The 18,055-nt window shown below is 45.3% G+C and overlaps 1 protein-coding gene across 6 annotated transcripts in view; it reads left to right on the plus strand.

The window, feature by feature from the left end:
* Positions 1 to 6,690: 6,690 nt before the first annotated feature.
* Positions 6,691 to 18,055, plus strand: part of LOC144148072 (uncharacterized) — an 81,863-nt gene continuing 70,498 nt past the window's right edge. For 3 of the 6 annotated variants that reach the window (XM_077679664.1, XM_077679667.1, XM_077679666.1), the window contains exons 1-4: positions 6,691 to 6,798; positions 10,702 to 10,790; positions 12,995 to 13,084; positions 15,331 to 15,458. In XM_077679664.1, coding sequence (XP_077535790.1) covers positions 6,737 to 6,798; positions 10,702 to 10,790; positions 12,995 to 13,084; positions 15,331 to 15,458 — 369 coding nt within the window. In that variant the 5' untranslated portion in view covers positions 6,691 to 6,736. Of the gene's footprint in view, positions 6,799 to 10,614; positions 10,633 to 10,701; positions 10,791 to 12,994; positions 13,085 to 15,330; positions 15,459 to 18,055 lie in introns of those variants that run through there. The other 3 variants (XM_077679665.1, XM_077679669.1, XM_077679668.1) reach the window with 3 other exon arrangements.

Raw genomic sequence — 18,055 nt, forward strand, 5'->3', positions numbered from 1 at the left:
AGCATGGGTCACTGATCATTTGTTTTTGTTAATGTTTTTGTTGCCATGCGGGTTCCTTCGCTGCAGTCGCCATCTCCGAGTTAATCTTGTCTCCGGTGGGCAGAAGTTGCGGCCATCTGTGGAAATGACTGAAATAATGACGAGAGCATTGGGCTCTACGGATGACTATCAAAGGCACTGTCAAGGGGATATAAGCAAGCAGCCATTCGAATCAGCTAAAATTTCGTGCAAAAGCAAAGTTTCAGGCTTTGGGGCTTTTGGTGTCAGTGTTGCACAGGAGCACGCAGCGCTGTTTCCTGCATACGCTGCTTCACCTTCAGACTCGCATGTGTTTAGCAGCTTTTCCTCGCACCTTTTTTCTGGTGCAAGGAATTGTCTTGATGGTTAGTATTTGTTCAATTGTAGGCTATTCTATGGATTCGGATTGCAGCGCATGTTTTGTCCAATATATATGATCTCAATGAGACTGCCATTGTTCCAGTCTGATCTCTGCTCTTTGGTCAAGAGCGCAAAATGCTGGGCAAGTTGGTTATGATGCTGTGCATAAAAAGAACCAGCGAAAAAGGACGCAGGACACGATAAGAAGGAGCACAGACACACAGCTGGTTTGTGCTAGAGTTTTTTAGGGTTAGTGCTAGAGTGTTCTGCAACACTCTACTTTTTCAAGCTTTTGTCCGCTTTATGTCACTGACGTGGTAATGCATCATTGTTTGAACTCCTTTCTGCTTCACAATTATGCGTGAGAGACGGTGCAATTGTTGCGTCTGCCTCGACTCCTTATCTTTTACTGGTATTCTGGCTTAGTTTAAAACGTACGTTACGGGTTAAAAAGTTGTGCATTCGACAGCTGGTTGAAGGACGGTGTGCTTATCGATGGGTGGCACTTAAGAGGAGAAATATGACATATCAGTTACATAAACAGTTTGCTGCGTCAATGTAACCCCTGACCTCTCAATTCACCTTAAACACCACTACGACGTTGTTGCTTCCTATTTTCACAGAAAGGCGGCAACCATACCATGAGATGTGGCAAGCAAGTGATGATAACCGGCAATGGTTGATGAGTTGCCTGTACCAACCCCACATAGCAGATTAAGTGCTGTGCATTAGAGATTTTCTTGTTACGTCTCCTGCAGCTGGTTCCCTCGACGCTGTAAACAGCCGGCCATTGTCTATGGGATCACACAACATCTATCACTGCTTCGTTTGCTATGTCCTTATTTATAACAATGTTGCATTGCCTAGGGACAGTTTTGCATGTGGTGCGTGTGAAGGAATGTAAAGCACACTTACAGGCTGGCATGGACACATTCTTTCATTAGTTGTCGATTTTAAAAGTTGTGCGTAAAAGTGGCGCATGATTTGTTTGCAGGTTTTAATTTTCGTGCAGCGACGCTTGCGACTGCGCAGACAGAGCTGAAGTTACGTTTGTGTTAGGCCTGTCGTTAGTACGACAGCACTGAGAAAGTTCAACAGCACGCATTAACTTTTTGATTCGCTACGGGAACTGGACGTGCAATTCCAGCAGTGAGCACCACTAGGATTGAGCAGCCTTTGGGACGTACACTAGGCCTTACAAGTCCACCGCTCCCCTTCCCATGATCTGAGTGGCCAGAACCAAAACTGATGACATGTGCGACAGTGTAATTATTCTTGTATAGTTTGTGGGCTAGCGCAGACTCATAAGAGGAAAAAAAAAAGTGTATTCAGTATTAGTACTCCTGAGAGATGAATGCAAATATGGCAATCGCAGCTGGTGTTAGAAGGGCATCTCACACTCCTGGCAGTCACCCTGAATCGTTCGGTGTGCTCCACAAAGTTTTGGCTGTTCTGTCACGAGGGAATGTCGACTGTCCACTCTGGGAGGGGAAACTAGACTAAGCTGCAGTTGACACAGCTGTCGATGTGCTGTAATGGGAAGGTAATGTTTTTCCTCGAACTTTTCAAATGGCCGAAAAAAATTCATCCAAGCATAAATGGCGGAGTAAACAAAAACACTGGTCTTAAACCAAAAGAACTTTTGTTTTTACAGTTATGAGGATGAAAATTGGGGGGCTTATGTAGTTTTTATTTTCTGATTGTACATACAAAATTTGTTTTTGTGTAACAACTACAGTAAAATTTATTTCGACATTTATATTTGATTTTTTGACAGCTTTTGCGAAAAAACTGCCGGAGGGATGCAGCTGAACAAGGTACCAGTGAACTGCGCACAAATCAAGGAGTGCAATAAGGCTAACATTGTCATTCTATCTGGTCTGTAGCAGAAGTTACGACCGTTTGAAGTTTGAACTTTAAATATGGGAATCAGAAAAACCGGTTTTGCCTCACAGGCCCAAACTTCAAACGGTCACAACTTCTGCTACAGACCAGATAGAATGATAATGTTAGCCTGCTGTCGCTTTAAAAAGCACAGTGTCAAAGAGAGTGTGTGTGTTTATTTTTCGACAGAAGAAAATATTGTGGGCCCATCTGTTAATTACAAGAGTGGCCAGTGGAGGAGATGTTTATTTTCTATCTTTGATTTTTGTTAATATGTAAGAATGAGATTGTAATATCCGGTATTACGATGATGTATGTGGAACTCAGCGCAGTCCTCGAGTAGTCTTAGTGGTCTAATGTTCTGCGACTTGCCCATTAGAGCACGAGTTGCGGAGATTTTGACGGAGGGTTGGCGAATAGCGCAGCCAAAGGTGAAGGACTGGAAGCACTCACACGGGCAGAGGATCCAGAAATGGATGATAAACACGCGTACTGGTTGAGCGTATTCGTTTGTTGCTTGTTGTTTTATGGTCCTTGATGTTGTCGTCAATAAACCGGTAGTTGAAAGTGTAGCACTCTCTCCGTGTCCTTCCTTCCTTGTATTCGCCTTTGACTGTGCTTTTCACCCCCCCCTTTCTTCAACATGCTCGGCCAACTATTTCAACATCGAACCGTATTAGAAAATTGGTGCTGTTGGAACGACGCCAATGCAAAGGTCAGGAAGGATCCCAGAAAAAGTAGCACACCCGGCTTCCCTGCGAAATGCACTTTGTGCGCTCCAGTTTTGAGCCGTGTGTTTGTATAGAATGGAGGGCGATCTCAACATGTGCGCAAATTCCCACTGCTCTCGTGTGTCTAAACTCCAGCTGCTGTGCTTCCCACAAGTCCAACTTTGCAACGTCGTATACCCCGGCTACACTACGGTCTGAATGTCATTTGAACCAAATGGTGTGCTTCAAACGCCATTCAGAATCCGTTGTGCCACACTACAGTTTCGAGGGCATTTGAAAGCTTTCACAATTGCTCGCCGTGCTGTAGTGGCGCTGTTGTCACCCCGTTCCATTTTCGTACAATAATACAACATTCAAATTTAGGAGCAGTCTAAGGCAGTAAAATGAAATCAGATTAGAAGAGAAACCAGTTTTGACTCTAAGGCGGTGGCTGTCTGCGTAGTTGTATTTTTTTTTTTTCGCAACTGACCCACTGGTTTTGAGAGTATGAAAATTAAATATGCTGATTTCATGTTTTAAGTGAATGAACAATGAACAAAGTTCCACACACAAAAATATTTTGTTTTACATATGGAAGTATTATATTTTTCATTGCCGATCGAAGACGCTGCATGCGAGAGGGCTAGAAATGACATTTGAAATCCCAAATGTCTCTCTCGGTGCTCATTTGGCTCGAATGTCATTTGAGCCGAACGGCATTTCAAAACCTAGTGTAGCAGCACAACTTGGCATTTGAGTCAAATGACATTTGGTTCAGATGACATTCGGATGCTAGTGTAGCAGGGGTACTAACAGCCCAGAAACATGGTTTCCACGATTCTCCAGAGGTGTCAGCACCAAGCCCAGTTTTCTCAAAGAAGGGGTGTAAAAAGGTAGCTTGTGGTGCTTCAATAGAACGTAATGTATCTCTGTACCACCTCTTGTTGCGAGGTTCGCGCTCGCGCATGCCGAAGATATGCTCTTCCATTAGAGGCACTGCTCTTAAAAAAACTTTTTTAATTTGTAAGTAAGCTTTGTGAAACTTGTCAGTCTTGCTCTTTTCCCACTGATTTCAAATCTGGCATTATTTTTTCATTTGGTCAATTAGTTACCGAGATAATTAGAGATAATTAGTCATTTCTGGAGGAAGAAATAGGCAAAATAGTGTTAGTCGTAGTACTGTAATCTTTACATTTTCCAACACTATGAACACTGGGGAGTTCAATTAGAGAATTGGTCTTTTGATGCACTGCTTGGAACTTATTTTGCAGCTCATTAAACTTCGGGGGCATCAGTGGCAAGGAACCGTTTCGAACGCCCATTTCGAACACCAGAATTTTGATGAGCTGTAAAATTAGTTCCAAGCGGTGCATCAAGAAACTGATCTTCCTCTTACACTCACCAGTTTTCATAGTGTTAGAAAATGTAAAGATTACAGTGCTATGACCAACACTGTTGTTTATTGTTCCTCCAAAAATGACTAATTATCTCTAATTATCTTGGGAACTGACTGACTTACTCAAAATGTAATGGCATATTTGAAATCAGTGTGGGAAAAGCAGTATGACTTGTGACAAGTTTCACAAAGTTTACTTAAAAATTAAAAGAAATAGTTTTAAGAGCCATGTCCCCCCTTAAGTTGCCAAATACCAGTGGAAACACCTGGTAATGTTTACCTGACAGCACAGTGATATAACAGTGAGATCTTCCGTCTTGGTGTCCAAAATCAGTGTGGAGAGTGCAGGATGTTTTCACACCACATTGTGCGGCTGCGGCAAATAGGCTGTAGTGTCTGTACTTCCATCTCGTATAGCAGCTGCATTGATGGTGCGACAGTACTCTGAATCTTCTCTCAGTGGAACTTAAATGCTAATCTGAACCCTGAAGTGAGCGCTTGCTGGCATATTTGCCGGGGTAATTATTTCAACCGTTTGATTGAATGATCGATGCCATTTTTGCTTGAGATGCAGGACTGGAAATCTCAGCAGTTCCTTTAGTGTTATAGAATCGTATGGAAGATTAGAGACAGGGGTAATTTTTTTTTACGGCTGCCTTTAATGTGTATGGAATAATTTATGCATCATACCCGCTGCGGTGGCTCAGTGGCTAGGGCGTTGTGCTGCTGAGCACGATGTCGCGGATTCGATTCCTGGCCGCGGCGGCCGCTTTTCTGATGGAGGTGAAAAGCAAAAACGCCCGTGTGTATGAGATTTCGGCGCACGTTAAAGATCCCCAGGTGGTCAAAATTAATCCGGAGCTGTCCACTACGGCGCGTCTCATCGCCTGCGTTGCGTCATCACGTTACACCCTACAATTAATCAATTGATTCATGTCACCTGAATGAGATGGCGGTGATGACAGTGGCATTCAAATGGGTTCACTTGACTTTAGGTGACGGTCACTTTTTATTGGCCCGCACTGCTTCAAGCGCATTGATTCTGACCGTAGCTCCGTTATTGTGAGATGCAGACAAATGAGGCAATTGTAAAAGTTGGGTGGGTTTCATCTGTGGCGATGTGGCGGTATACTTGTGATTTCTTTTGTCTCTATGGGGCGAGGCATGATTAGTCTGTTTGATTTTGCCCTTTCAAAAAAAGGTGACGCCTTTGATCTCACTGAGCGAAACTGGTGCTGCATTTAGCAGGCCTTTGTAGTACACTGGACACTTGGGCCAGGCGCAAGCCTTTCTGGAAGCATGGGTGGTGCTCTGGAGGGACTAGCAGTATTTTTCGGGCTTGCTCACTCATTGACAAAGCCTGCATTCACCCATCTTGTATATGTGGGACTCCTAGCAGATTTGCTGCTTGGACCAGACCTGTGGTGACATGTGCAGAATTCAGGGATAGTGTGAGAAGTTTCTGCTGTCACCGTATTCTCTGTTTTGTTAACCGGTTGGTGCAGATAAGTATCTGTTAGTACTGTATGTTCCTTTTAGTTTAGTAGCAAGTTTTTTAGCACAAAAGTGTTTTATGCCGGTGTCCACCAAGATCTAACTGACGTCATGTCCGTCATGGAAATGATATCGCCAGAAAAACTTCTGATTGACACGGCGGCGCCGGAATTCGAGCCGCGAACTCTTTCGCTGCAACGGGAGGTACGAAACGAGCTCCCGACTGCGCTGTGAACAGACACGTGAATAGGACGACAAATGCGCCTTATAGCCTTCCTTTCAGATGGTGCTGCCATCTAGGAGAGGCGAAGCGAAGTAGCGCATCATGACGCTAATGAGTGCCGACAGTTGGCGCCTCGATGCAAGCACCTACGTGTATGGGGGACGCGCAGCGTAAGCTGCGAAGACGCCGACTTGTGGATGTCGTGCTCGGGACATGGCCCGCTGCTCCTTTTGCTGCAGCGGACCGTGTGTTCACCAAACGATTCGCTGACAACCAGTTTGGTTTCGTTTGCACGGCATGCAGGTGCCTGTGTTTTCAGTCGGATTTGCGCGATGCTCCGACGCGTGCAATCCAGTGTCGAACATTGATGCGTCTAACGGTGACATACCGGCGAAATATAAATAGTGGCGTGCAAGTTCATATCGATGCCCAATCAACATTCAGCTGCTCCTGTGAAGGCACGTTTCACTTTCGTGTTTTACCGGTTCCTATGGAAGAGGGAACAACCACATTTCTTTTTATGGTTAAGACTGTTTATTCATTATGGTTGGCAGGGGGTCACTTGGAGCAATCTTGTTCTGTGACCTTCTGCTTCACCGTCAGTGGACTCTGTGATTGACCTGTCGTTTTTCTGTCGCAGATGCCAGTTGAATGGCAGCCATGCCAGGGGTGATGAAAGTGGACAGCTGGGAGGACAGGCACTCTGTGAACAGGTCAGTGCCTCTCCTCTTCGGGGAGAAAAACGCACTCTGGCTTCGCTTTGTGTTTAGTGTCGCTTCAACGCCTGCAGGCTCCACACAAACGTTAATTCATCCATTACCAGCTGTGGGCCTTTAAAGGAGCCATGAAGACAAAACACAAGTTTGAGTTATTCGAAAGATTTCGTGTTTTATAGTGCCCCCAGTGCTTGTCTGAATGTAAATGATGCTTTATTCACTGAGAAATGTATTATTTAAGTTAAATTTTGATATTCCCGCTATATCGTGCGTTTTCGTGGTCTGCAATGACATCAGAGGGCCTTGTTTACCGTTCGTGAACCTAGATGGCGCCACCACACCGTGGCAAGCCGTTTTCTGCCTTTGCTTTGTTTGTGAACGTATTGGTACCAGGCTTGTTTTGTTTATGGAGACAATCGTTTCGTGAAACATGGTGCTTGCTCGACAAATACAGTCATGTAAGATATTGATTGATTGATTGATTGTGGGGTTTTAACGCGCCGACACAACGCAGGTGATGAGGCGCGCCGTAGTGGAGGGCTCCGGATTAATTTTGACCACCTGGGGATCTTTATCGTGCGCCGAAATCTCGTACACACGGGCGTTTTTGCTTTTCGCCTCCATCAGAAAAGCGGCCGCCGCGGCCGGGAATCGAACCCGCGACCTTGTGCTCAGCAGCGCAACATGTAAGATATCGTCGCTTGTGTCAATCGGCCAGTGTCGTCTGAAACAACCCCAAAGCCCCGCAGTCCTGTGCAGCTAAACCAAGCATAGTGCGCGCAGTACCAACAGCAGTATACGCATTGGCACTTTAATGTTTACATGTGCTTTCGTAACTTCCACTGTTTGCCCCACCATTCTGGGGGCTTTAAAAAAAATGTGCCTTAAATTTAAGTGCTAATCGCTCGTTCGGCAAGCTTAAAAGCTCAGCCTAATTTGCGTTTGCTTTTGCTGCCCTCCACCAATCGCAGAGCTGTCTGGTATGACATCCTAGATTCTGTTGCGGGAAATGAGCTAGTGGGTCGCATGGCCATTCCCTTTTTTCCTAATTATGTAGCTTATTTGAGCGAAGTTTACGTTAAAATTGGAGTCAGCATGATTCTAACGAGGCAATCTTTTTAATGAACCAACTTGTGTTTTCTCTTCATGGCTCCTTTATGGGAAAGTGGGGAACGATTGGGCGTGGTTGAAATTCAAGTGTCATCTATTGTTGGCATTTTCAGGTGAATGATTGTGTTTTTCCGGGAGCTTTGATTCTCTTGCTGGTCAAACCAACGCGTGCTAAATCTTTTTCCTGCTTGGGGTAATGCATTGGTCAAGAGTCAGCCGTCTAGCCATGGCAAGCCTAAACTGTGTGGTCGTTTGCGCTCGCAATGTACTGAAAAAATTGTTTTCCAGACCATTCCATTTGGTGGTGAATATTGGCTGGGACGCTTTTTCAGCTGATACCTACTTAAACGGATTGCCAAGGGATTTCTCTGCATATTACAAAGTGTAGCTGCAGGGGAAGTTTTTCATTGCAAGAGAGGGGAGGTTTTGTATTTTTTACAAGAGGATTTATTTGTCACAAACTCTGCAGTAGATAAAACAAATCGTTGCAATCTCTGTACAAAAATCAAACATTAGCAACCTGACTGTTCATGCAGGAGGTTCTCATAGGTTTTTTTAAGGGAGACTTTAAGTGCTCGTCTTAGTGCATCGAGTTTATTTTGTTGGCGCTCCACTTCTCTCCTAAGTGTGCAACTCTTGTTTTTCCGCTTCCTTTAATGCTGCGGTGCTGTTTTGCTGGCAACAGCCTCGAGTGGGGAGAATTTTTTGCATGCCAGCAGAGAGATGACGTATACATTGATAAGCGTTTAGGTATGTCTTTCACTTTCAAAGCAGGAGCTAGAAAGTACCCGAATAACGCAGTGGAGCTTCGTTTTAATACGCGCCGTTATGACTTCATTGCAGACGTCAAAAAACACACAATTTGGCGGGAGAATCGAAATTTTAACCCAAATCGATTAAATTCTCAGTGATTACTGCATCATTTGCTGCTGGACAAGTGCTGGGGGCACTATACAACCCGAAATCTTTCGAATAAAACAAACTTGTATTTTGTCTTCATGTCCCCTTTAAGGATTTGAGTATATCTGCCGGTCACGCATCAACTGTGCTGTGCTTCTGCAGTGGACACTTAAGATTTTTCAGTGAGCTGTCCTTCCACAAGTGTCCTGCTGAACGGCTGTATTACCAGCACATAATCGATGCAGATTCAGAAGAGCTCACGGATCCCAGTCTCGTCATTGTTTTCGAGCATTTCATGCATTGCATGTGTATGCGCGGGTGGAGCCATCTCTTGTCAGTTACTGCTGCTACACCTTCACTCACACAGCGAGGTCACGGGGCGTACATTAATGCTAACGCATTTAAAATAGTTGGGCTTGCTTATTTGAGACACCTTCCTTGAAAGGCAGCGAGCAGTTGCAAGAGTTAACGGTGTACGGTAAAATGGTTTCATTGTCTATACAGTCAGAATAAAAGAAAACACCCTTTTAAAGGGCTTTTTATCATTAATTACACTCTGCACAGTGTTTTTTTTTTGTTTTTTGGTAAGGTGTATGGGTTTCAGTTAGTGCAAATCCATTTACATTGTAGGGTAGTGTGCCGAGCGAGGTCATGTGGCGTGTTGTAACAGCAGCCTTGGCAGAGTTGTCGAGAACAAAAGAGTAACGCTGCCCTCTGTTGTTTGCAAAAAACAACGGGTCGCTGATAGTGGCGATTGCAGCGTGTACTCTTTTTGTGTCACCCTTAGCCAACGTTGGCTTTGTGCGGACCAGTCTGGATACGGGCTATCAACAGAACAGCAGCGTAGGAGTCATGAGTTGTGCGATGTATAGTGGCTGCAGCATTAGAACGGAGTTGGCGTCTATTTTTATATTCTCAACCAAATTTACGGCTACTTTGTCTGTTTGGGGAGTGTCTCAACCAAAGTGCTGACGTTTCTTCTCTTCAAAGAAAGTAACGAGTTCAACACACATATCTAGTTCTTGGTGTCGGGCATTGGGCACTTATGCTTTGACTCAAATGAGCAAAAGGTCCCCATTGTAATGGAAGAATGTTGACGTTGCAGAATTGTTTCGCCTACCATTAAACGAAAAAAAATTTCATGGCCTGTTCTGTATTCTTTCCGGAGCATATCCACAAAGATGCGCTCACGGAAGGCCAAACTTGATTTCAGGAAAGTGCTGTATGAAGATTAATGCCGGAAAAATCAATACCAGAGCAACTTAGCAAGGTTCTTCATGATGCAAGAAACGAGGACGTGTGTGGCTTATTCATGTAGGAGTTCTTACAGTGGTTGTGTGGCTGTACTTTGAGTTCACTGCAGATTTTCCTTGTACGCCCGTTCCTTGACAGAGAAATACCGAATGCCTTTACAAGGCTAGAGTGCGATATACCCCACATCCTTTCACAACGGACACCTTTGGTGAAACAATAGCGTTTGATATCTTAGAGCGACACTCCTTTCAACGGGTGCACTCGAAGCTAACCTTTAGCGTCTTGTGCCCGCTATCTGCCCTGTTGCCCATTCCGGCATCGATGTTGCTCGCTTGGGGCAGTGGGTAATCAGTTGGCATCTCTGCAATGCCGATAAGATTCTTTGCAGGGGCAGACTTTTTGGGTTATCTTTACTCTCGAGCAGAGATAAGCGTCGTAGGAGCCCACAGGGGCGTGTTGCTGCCACACTTTCCTTGTCGGCGGTTTCTCCGACGGGAGGAGCCCGGATTCTTTGGTTTCTTCCCCACAAAGGCGAATTCCTTGCAGCTTTGGTGCAGTGGTGTAGTGGTTTGTGCGTGCCGGTTTACCTGACGGGGTGTCGGTGGCTATTTTGCCGTTGTTCTTGTACCCCCGCAGTGATTACGACCCCTATCTGGTGCACAAGGAACGGCCCGATCACGACATGCGGAGTTCAAGGTCGGCCTACTCCAATGGCTACAGCTCCGGTGGGTACATCGGGTATTTTAGCTTGATTCTGATGATGTGTGGTGTGGTAATACAGAGGTGTGTTGCAGAAGGTGGTAAAATTTATTGCATGGCTGAGGTTGGTGTTGCGAGTTTTGTTTTGTTGTGCTGTTTTTGTTGTTTTGCATTGGTATGGGGATTCGATGAAACAGGGCAGCCGAAACAGCCATTGTGTTGGAAGCAAAACAAAACGGCAACACTGTTTGTGTGGAGCGAGGCTGTCGTGACTTCTGGACAGTTTAGAGTAGCTTTCACGGATGGATACGTAACTGGCCGAGTGACGTCATTATCTCCATGCTGAAGCTTCAAGCAGTGCTTCCAAGGTTTCGCATTCATAAGGCACGAGGGGAGGCGGAGGACTGGCAACTCCTGGTTCTCGATATCAGCAGATAGTCTGCGCATATCTAGCAGCTTGACTTCACGGCGGTCGCACTTGCACGCTTTGCCTTTTCTTCTCGGCAATGTGTGCTTTGGCTAAGGACGCAGGTTTTAACCGAGTCGGGAGGGAATGTCCCCACCCAACTCTGCTTCGGCGGTCTTCCGTCGTATGTTCGCATGTGAGTGCCCTGACCCACTTTGAAAGTGGGCTCTGAATGGTCCGCATACATTGGGTGTAAGCCCAGCCCTGTGTAGTGGAATCGCTTCATACCTCTAAAAATCGAGAGGAAAAAAAAAGGTAACAAAAAAAAAAAACTTAAGGGTGGACACTGGTCTTAAACAACTTCTTTTAATTTTCAAGTAAACTTTGTGAAACTTGTCACTCTTGCTGCTGTTTTCCTGCTGATTTTGTATGTGGCATTATTTTTTCAGCTGGTCAATTAGTTCCCAAGATAATTAGCCATTATTGGTCATAGAATAGACAAAAACAGTGTTGGCCATAAAACTGCAATCTTTATATTTTCCAGTAGTACTGTCAACCCTGGTGAGTGCAATAGTCGAAGCAGTTTTTTGATGCGTCGCTTGGAACTAATTTTACAGCTCATTAAACTTTGGTGGCACCAGTGGCAAGGAACCATTTTGAGTTCCCATTTCAAACACCAAAGTTTAATTTATTTATAATGTGTTTATTTTTTCAATCAAGCATCTTAAGAACACGGACGTGGGCACTGCGCAGCTCTAGAGCAGGGAACAAGCAATGTAGGCTTCAAAGAATTATTAGGGAGCAGCAAAGAGCAGAGGAATGTTTTCCAGATATGCCGCAGGGGCCTTCAATTGGTCGCAGTTACGTTGAAAATTTAGTGAGGTGCTTTTAAATCTCCAAATTGATTTCTCTCAGTTTGCACTTTTTGGCCAACACTACTAGTTTTACAGGGGATTGGTGGATTGATAGTTTGTGTGAAACAAGTACCATGCTTGTTATTTCAATCTTTGTCCTTGTAAGACAAAAAGGTCCAATTTGTGGAATACAAGAAAAACGAGAAACTGTGGTGAGGTTTTGAAAAATTGACATTTCTTCTATAAAAACGACATGAAGCAGTGACTCATTACTCTTGTTTGGTACAACAGACTGTTGTGAGGCTACCTATGCGGAAAAAAAAATGTACGTCTCGTATTTTGGAAATCATAGTGTTTCTAAGCTGCGAATGGTGAGCTGCCCATTGAGTGGCTGCGTATTTATTCAATTATAAGGCGGTGACGATTATAAGGCGAGGGTGCAGTTTGGAGAGCCAAAACATCGCCATATATATGTCTGAGATTCGAATATAAGGCGGGGTATGACTTTGAGACGACGGATTTTGGAAAAAAATTCTTGCTTTATATTCGAATAAATATGTTATATATGTAACTTCATTCACAACTGCACTAAAAGAACTAAAATTTCCATGCATTTTTGTTGAAGTGAGCTGAATCATCGCTTAAAATTAAAAAAAAAAATCGTGCACTTGGTAAGGAATTGGCTCATGAGCTGCGCACCCCCTTTACCGTTGAGGGGGGAGCATTGGCCTGCTCAAAATGGACACCCGAAAGAGATAAAAATCGAAATTGCGCCTGTGGCTCAAAATCAAGGCGGAATTCAGCCAGCTTGTGACACCTTGGAGGTGTTCTGCATTTTGGTTTAGCTTACCTGAGAGGTCTATTCCAAAACCAGTGATTGTGTCCAACATGCATTCATGTTATCTTCAAATGGGATCGCTGCAGGGCTGTTGTGTTTCACTCCCTGACTTTCCCCGTCTTTCCCCCCCAGCAGACCAGCACAGTGACTTTGGGGGGCCTGAGGATGGACCGTCGTACCTCCTCGAGCACCTGGCCACCTTCTCCGTCGGGCAGCAGTACGGTAAGTCTCGGACCGGCGACCTGTCAGCCGTTGGTCGCTTTGCTTGGACGCAGTGTCTTGTTTGAAGCAGGCGCGTCACTGTTTGGGGATGTGAGAGCAGTCCCGGCTTCTCCTTTTTGCCACCTTTTTTCATCATCATCATCATCATCAGGACATCCTTCGGGTGGGAAGAGCAAGTTCACAGTCTCTGTTGCTGCCACTCGTCATTTCAAAAATGGCTGAAGTCCTTGCTGAAATGAAGTGGCCAACCCTGAATCTAATTTATTGGGCATCCAATTTAGGGGGCAGACTGCTCTTTGAGCTATTTTTTTTATTTGCTAATCAATTTTAATGAAACTGCACAGCATTATGGAGTTTTTTTGTGCTGATTTCAAATCCGCAATTAGATTTTTTGCAAGTTGAATATTTTTTGAAATAATTAATGATTAATTGCCATTATTTTGGTCCACAATTGTGAAATAACCACTCCATACAGAATGGTGATTACTCTGTGGCTAGGCAGACAAATGACTAAAGAATACAACGTTGGGAGAACTTTTTTGATTTAGCTATTTTTGGTCATTTTACAATGCACTGACCTTCACTCCTCCTACGCCATGCCTAAGATGGCCCAGAGGTGGTGTAAATTGAACACAGTAATAATTTTTCAAATCCCCCACTTGAAAAATTTGTTTCCAACATTGTATTCTCCACACATTTAGGTATCAGAAGCAAAAAGAAATTACAGTTGTACCTGCTCTCGCTGCCACGATATCCGAGGGCGAAATGCTAGCTTCGCATCGCAAGAAAAGTGCCGTTTCACCATTGAATTCTGCGCGAACTGAGTGTAGAGTGCACTATGAATTGCTGCTTACAATAAAATATGGTGCTTATGAAAAGGAAATTTGCAGACTGGTAGAAATGGCCTTGGATGCCGCAAATGCCATTTTCCAGAAAACGATTTTTTGACCGTTTTTCGGCCCCAAAGACCCATCTGCCCCCTTAAGTAGTCTGCCTTGGCAAAAGTGCTGGTGAGGCCAGGGACTGAAGAATTGATGTCTTTTGCGTTCATGCTGTCGGCTCTGCTATTTGCGTTTGTATTTTGAACCTATGTGCCATGGCATCTCGATGACTAGGCCACCTTCCTACGGCGATACTCACGATTGCAGATGTGGGTCCCTTCTGCAGTGACCGTCCCATTGAGGGAGACCAAATATGAGACATTGAACGCTGCTAAGAAATGAGAAAAGCGAGGAAGACAGCCGTAATTGTGGAAAAGCGTAAACCCACACCTTCCGCTCTAGTGCGTTTTAACCTTATGTCTGCAAACAAGGATGTTCTCATACAGCCATGATGCGTGCAGTGTTGCAGCCGTTGCTGTTTTGACAGGAGCGACTCCTGACACCAGTTGCACAGTATCTGTGACGTTGTACACTGTTGTTGAATCAGAATTGTGTTTCGTGATCTCCCCATCCTTATCCTTCTAAGTGGGTGGAGTGCATTCGGCAGCCATTCTCGGATAATGAACGGCAGTCTACCATTGTCTCTGAAGAAGAAAGTGTATGACAGCTGCATCTTACCGGTACTCACCTAAGGGGCAGAAACTTGGAGGCTCACTAAGAGGGTTCAACTTAAATTGAGGACGACTCAGCAAGCAATGGAGCGGAAAATGATAGGTGTAACATTAAGGGACAAGAAGAGAGCGGAGCGGGTCAGGGTACAAACGCGTGTTAAGGACATGTTAGTAGAGATTAAGAAGAAGAAATGAACGTGGGCAGGGCATGTAATGCGAAGGCAAGATAACCGCTGGTCATTAAGGTTAGCAGAGTGGATCCCTAGAGAAGGCAAGCGTTGTAGGGGGTGGCAGAAAGTTAGATGGGCAGATGAGATGAAGAAGTTTGCGGGGATAAATTGGTTACAGTCGGCACAGGACCGACGTAATTGGAGAATAATGGGAGAGGCCTTTGCCATGGAGTGGGTGTAGATAGGCTGGTGATGATGATGATGATAATCATGATCTTGGAAACAATAGCCTTAAGAAATTGGCTGCATGCAAGCGTGGCCAAACACTAGTAACTTCTTGCACTGCCCAATCGTAACCTCGACCACCTGTATGCTGGCCGTGTTTGTGCCTCTGGTAGTGTGCAAAGTTGTCCCCGTACAAGTTCCAATCAAATCAAATCAAATCGAATGAAGTTTATTATTAGTTCAGTTACTAGTATTATTAGTTTAGTCGCCCACTTGTTCGGCGTTGCCGTCTTGTGCAGCCCTGGAGAGCCCCAAGGACGGACTGCGCAAGCTCTTCCAGATGGAGAAGTCCAAGGGCATCTGGACGCAGAAGATGAAGATGAAGCTGGACCGCAAGTGGGTCATCATCATCGACTGCGAGAACGGGGTGAGCACCATCCTCCTCCTCCTTCGGAGAAACGGGGGCGGGAAACGGAGACTTTAGCTTGCACACTTCAGCTAGTATGATAAAGCCAACATTCAAAAAACATAATTTTTGTCCTTGTACGTAACCTCATTTGCCCTCCCCCTCTCCCTGTTCTCCATTTTTATTGATTCTGCCCTTTAAAAAGGCACAGGAGTGGTATACGTGATGTTCTACATGATCGGTTGCGTTTTATAACTGCGTACCTGTTTCCGGTGCAACCATTGCTTGGCAGCACCAGGTGAAGGTACACTTGGCTAGGTGAGTTCTTTTATTTGAATTTTAACCAAAGAGCCAAATTACTGATCTGTGGTATGACAACACTTCTGGAGTAGTTTGCAATCCCTAACCCGTCTAATGAAAACTGCATCTACCCCTGCTGCCATTCACAATGACCTTCTGATTGTCACTGTGGACGCTGTCGTATTGTAGCTGCTTTAAAATCTTGTAATGCGTAGTCGAGGTTATTGCGATTAATTAAGGGGGGGACATGGTTCTTAAAGCACTTTCCTTTATTTGCTAAGTAAACTTTGTGAAACTTGTCAGTCTTGCTGCCTTTTCCCCACTGGTTTCAAATATGCCATTATATTTGTAGTGGGTCAATGAGTTCCCAAGATTATTAGGGGTAATTAGCCATTTTTGGAGGACTGATAGGCAAAACAGTGTTAGTCATAAAACTGTAATCTTTGTATTTTCCAATGCTATGAACCCTGGTGAATGCAATAAGAGAATCGGTTTATTGATGCACAGCTTGGAGTTCATTTTACAGCTCATTAAACTCTGGTGTTTGAAATGGGCACTCGAAATGGTTCCTTGCCACTGTTGCCACCAAGGTTTAATGAGCCGTAAAATTAGTTCCAAGCGGTGCATCAAAAAAATCGCTTCTCTTATTGCACTCACCAGGTTTCATAGTATTGGAAAATGTAAAGATTACAGTTTTTTGACCAACACTGTTTTGTCTATCGTTCCTCCAAAAATGGCTAATTATCTCTAATCATCTTGGTAGCTGATTGACCAGCTGAAAAAATAACGCCATATGTGAAATCCCCCGCACGGGGCACCTTGAGTAATCTTGGTGACGGTGAGTGGCGACACCGCGTACCCCGAGCCCCCCATACTTAAGCTGTTACCTACCGTGGCGAGAAGTTGAAAGGTGAAGGGTTAGAAGCCGTGAACGGTGGCCGTCGGAGCCCTGGTCAAGCTCCGGCCGATGGGCTCCCTGTCTGTCTATCAGGCTGGGAGCTCCGGGACCTCTTTGACCATCAGGGTAACGTCAAAGAAGAAAGTACCCCAGTTCCCTGCTTTATACTATGCCGCATGGTACTTTCGAAATCCTCTCTTCCAAATGATCGGGCCCCAAAAAGGGCCCGCACCGATGTAATTTTCAAACCTCTGCCCAACATGAAATTTAACACCCCGGACAACTTTCCTCGCTTCTTAGTGATACAATCTAAGAACAAGGAATCTCCAGTTACCTGCAAGTCGGTCTTCTTAATTGCCAAGTTCATTGAGAGTGTAGTTGGCGCGAACTACAAGGCAAAGAAGCTGACATCGGGGGACGTGCTTGTAGAACTATCTACTAAAAAACAATCTGATAGTCTCTTGAACCAGACCGACCTACTTGGCCTTGAAGTAGCTGTAACGCCACACCGGAGCCTTAACAGCTCGCAGGGCGTCATATCTGAGATGGACCTGCTCAATGAAAGTGAGTCTGACCTCCTCGAGGGCATGCGTGACCAGGGCGTTACTGCGGTAAGAAGAATAATGATCAGACGCGATGGCAAAGAAGTAAAAACGAAACATGTGATCCTAACTTTTGACCGAAGTGTCCTACCGGAGTCTGTCACTGCAGGCTTCCTTCATTGCAACGTACGACCTTACATACCCAACCCACGCCGCTGCTTCAAGTGCCAGCGGTATGGGCACAGTACTACCACCTGCCGCGGAAAACTGACATGTGCCAAGTGCGCAGGACATCATGACCCTTCAGAGAACTGTGCTTCTAACGTATTGAAATGTGCGAACTGTGAACAACCCCACGCTGCATACTCTCGGTCATGTGCTAAATTCAAAGCCGAGAAAGAAATCATAAACATGAAGGTCACCCAGAACATTACCTATCAAGAAGCACGACAGAAACACTCAATGTTTTCTCAAAGGTATGCCGATGCAGCTCGCCGGGGGGCGGAGCGGCGTCTAGTCACGGCGGCCACCCAGTACTGCGAAGCAGACTTGGTGCCGTCCCAGCCCCCCCAGGTGCTGCCCAAGGCAGCCCAACCATCTGACACGACACCTGTGGCGCCCGCAAGTGTTGTGTTAGCTGCAAGTGTGAGGAGTGACGGCTCTGCCGTCAATCCTCCTCTTCCGGCTGCCAGACTGCAGGCGGCCATGGACGTAGATGTGGTCGGTCCCACGACCACTTCTGTGTCCAACAAACAGCCGGGGACGGCAGGGGCTCCTGCCTCCACTTCGAACATATCTCGAGGCGGAGCCCGCAAGGACTCCATCTCGTCACTGTCACACCACTCAGATGATGACATGGAGGTAACACCGTCTCTGCC

The sequence above is a fragment of the Haemaphysalis longicornis genome, unplaced genomic scaffold, assembly GCF_048455015.1.
Source record: "Haemaphysalis longicornis isolate Haplotype H1 unplaced genomic scaffold, Haemaphysalis longicornis Haplotype H1 scaffold_75, whole genome shotgun sequence".
In the NCBI taxonomy this organism is placed as follows: Eukaryota; Metazoa; Arthropoda; class Arachnida; order Ixodida; family Ixodidae; genus Haemaphysalis; species Haemaphysalis longicornis.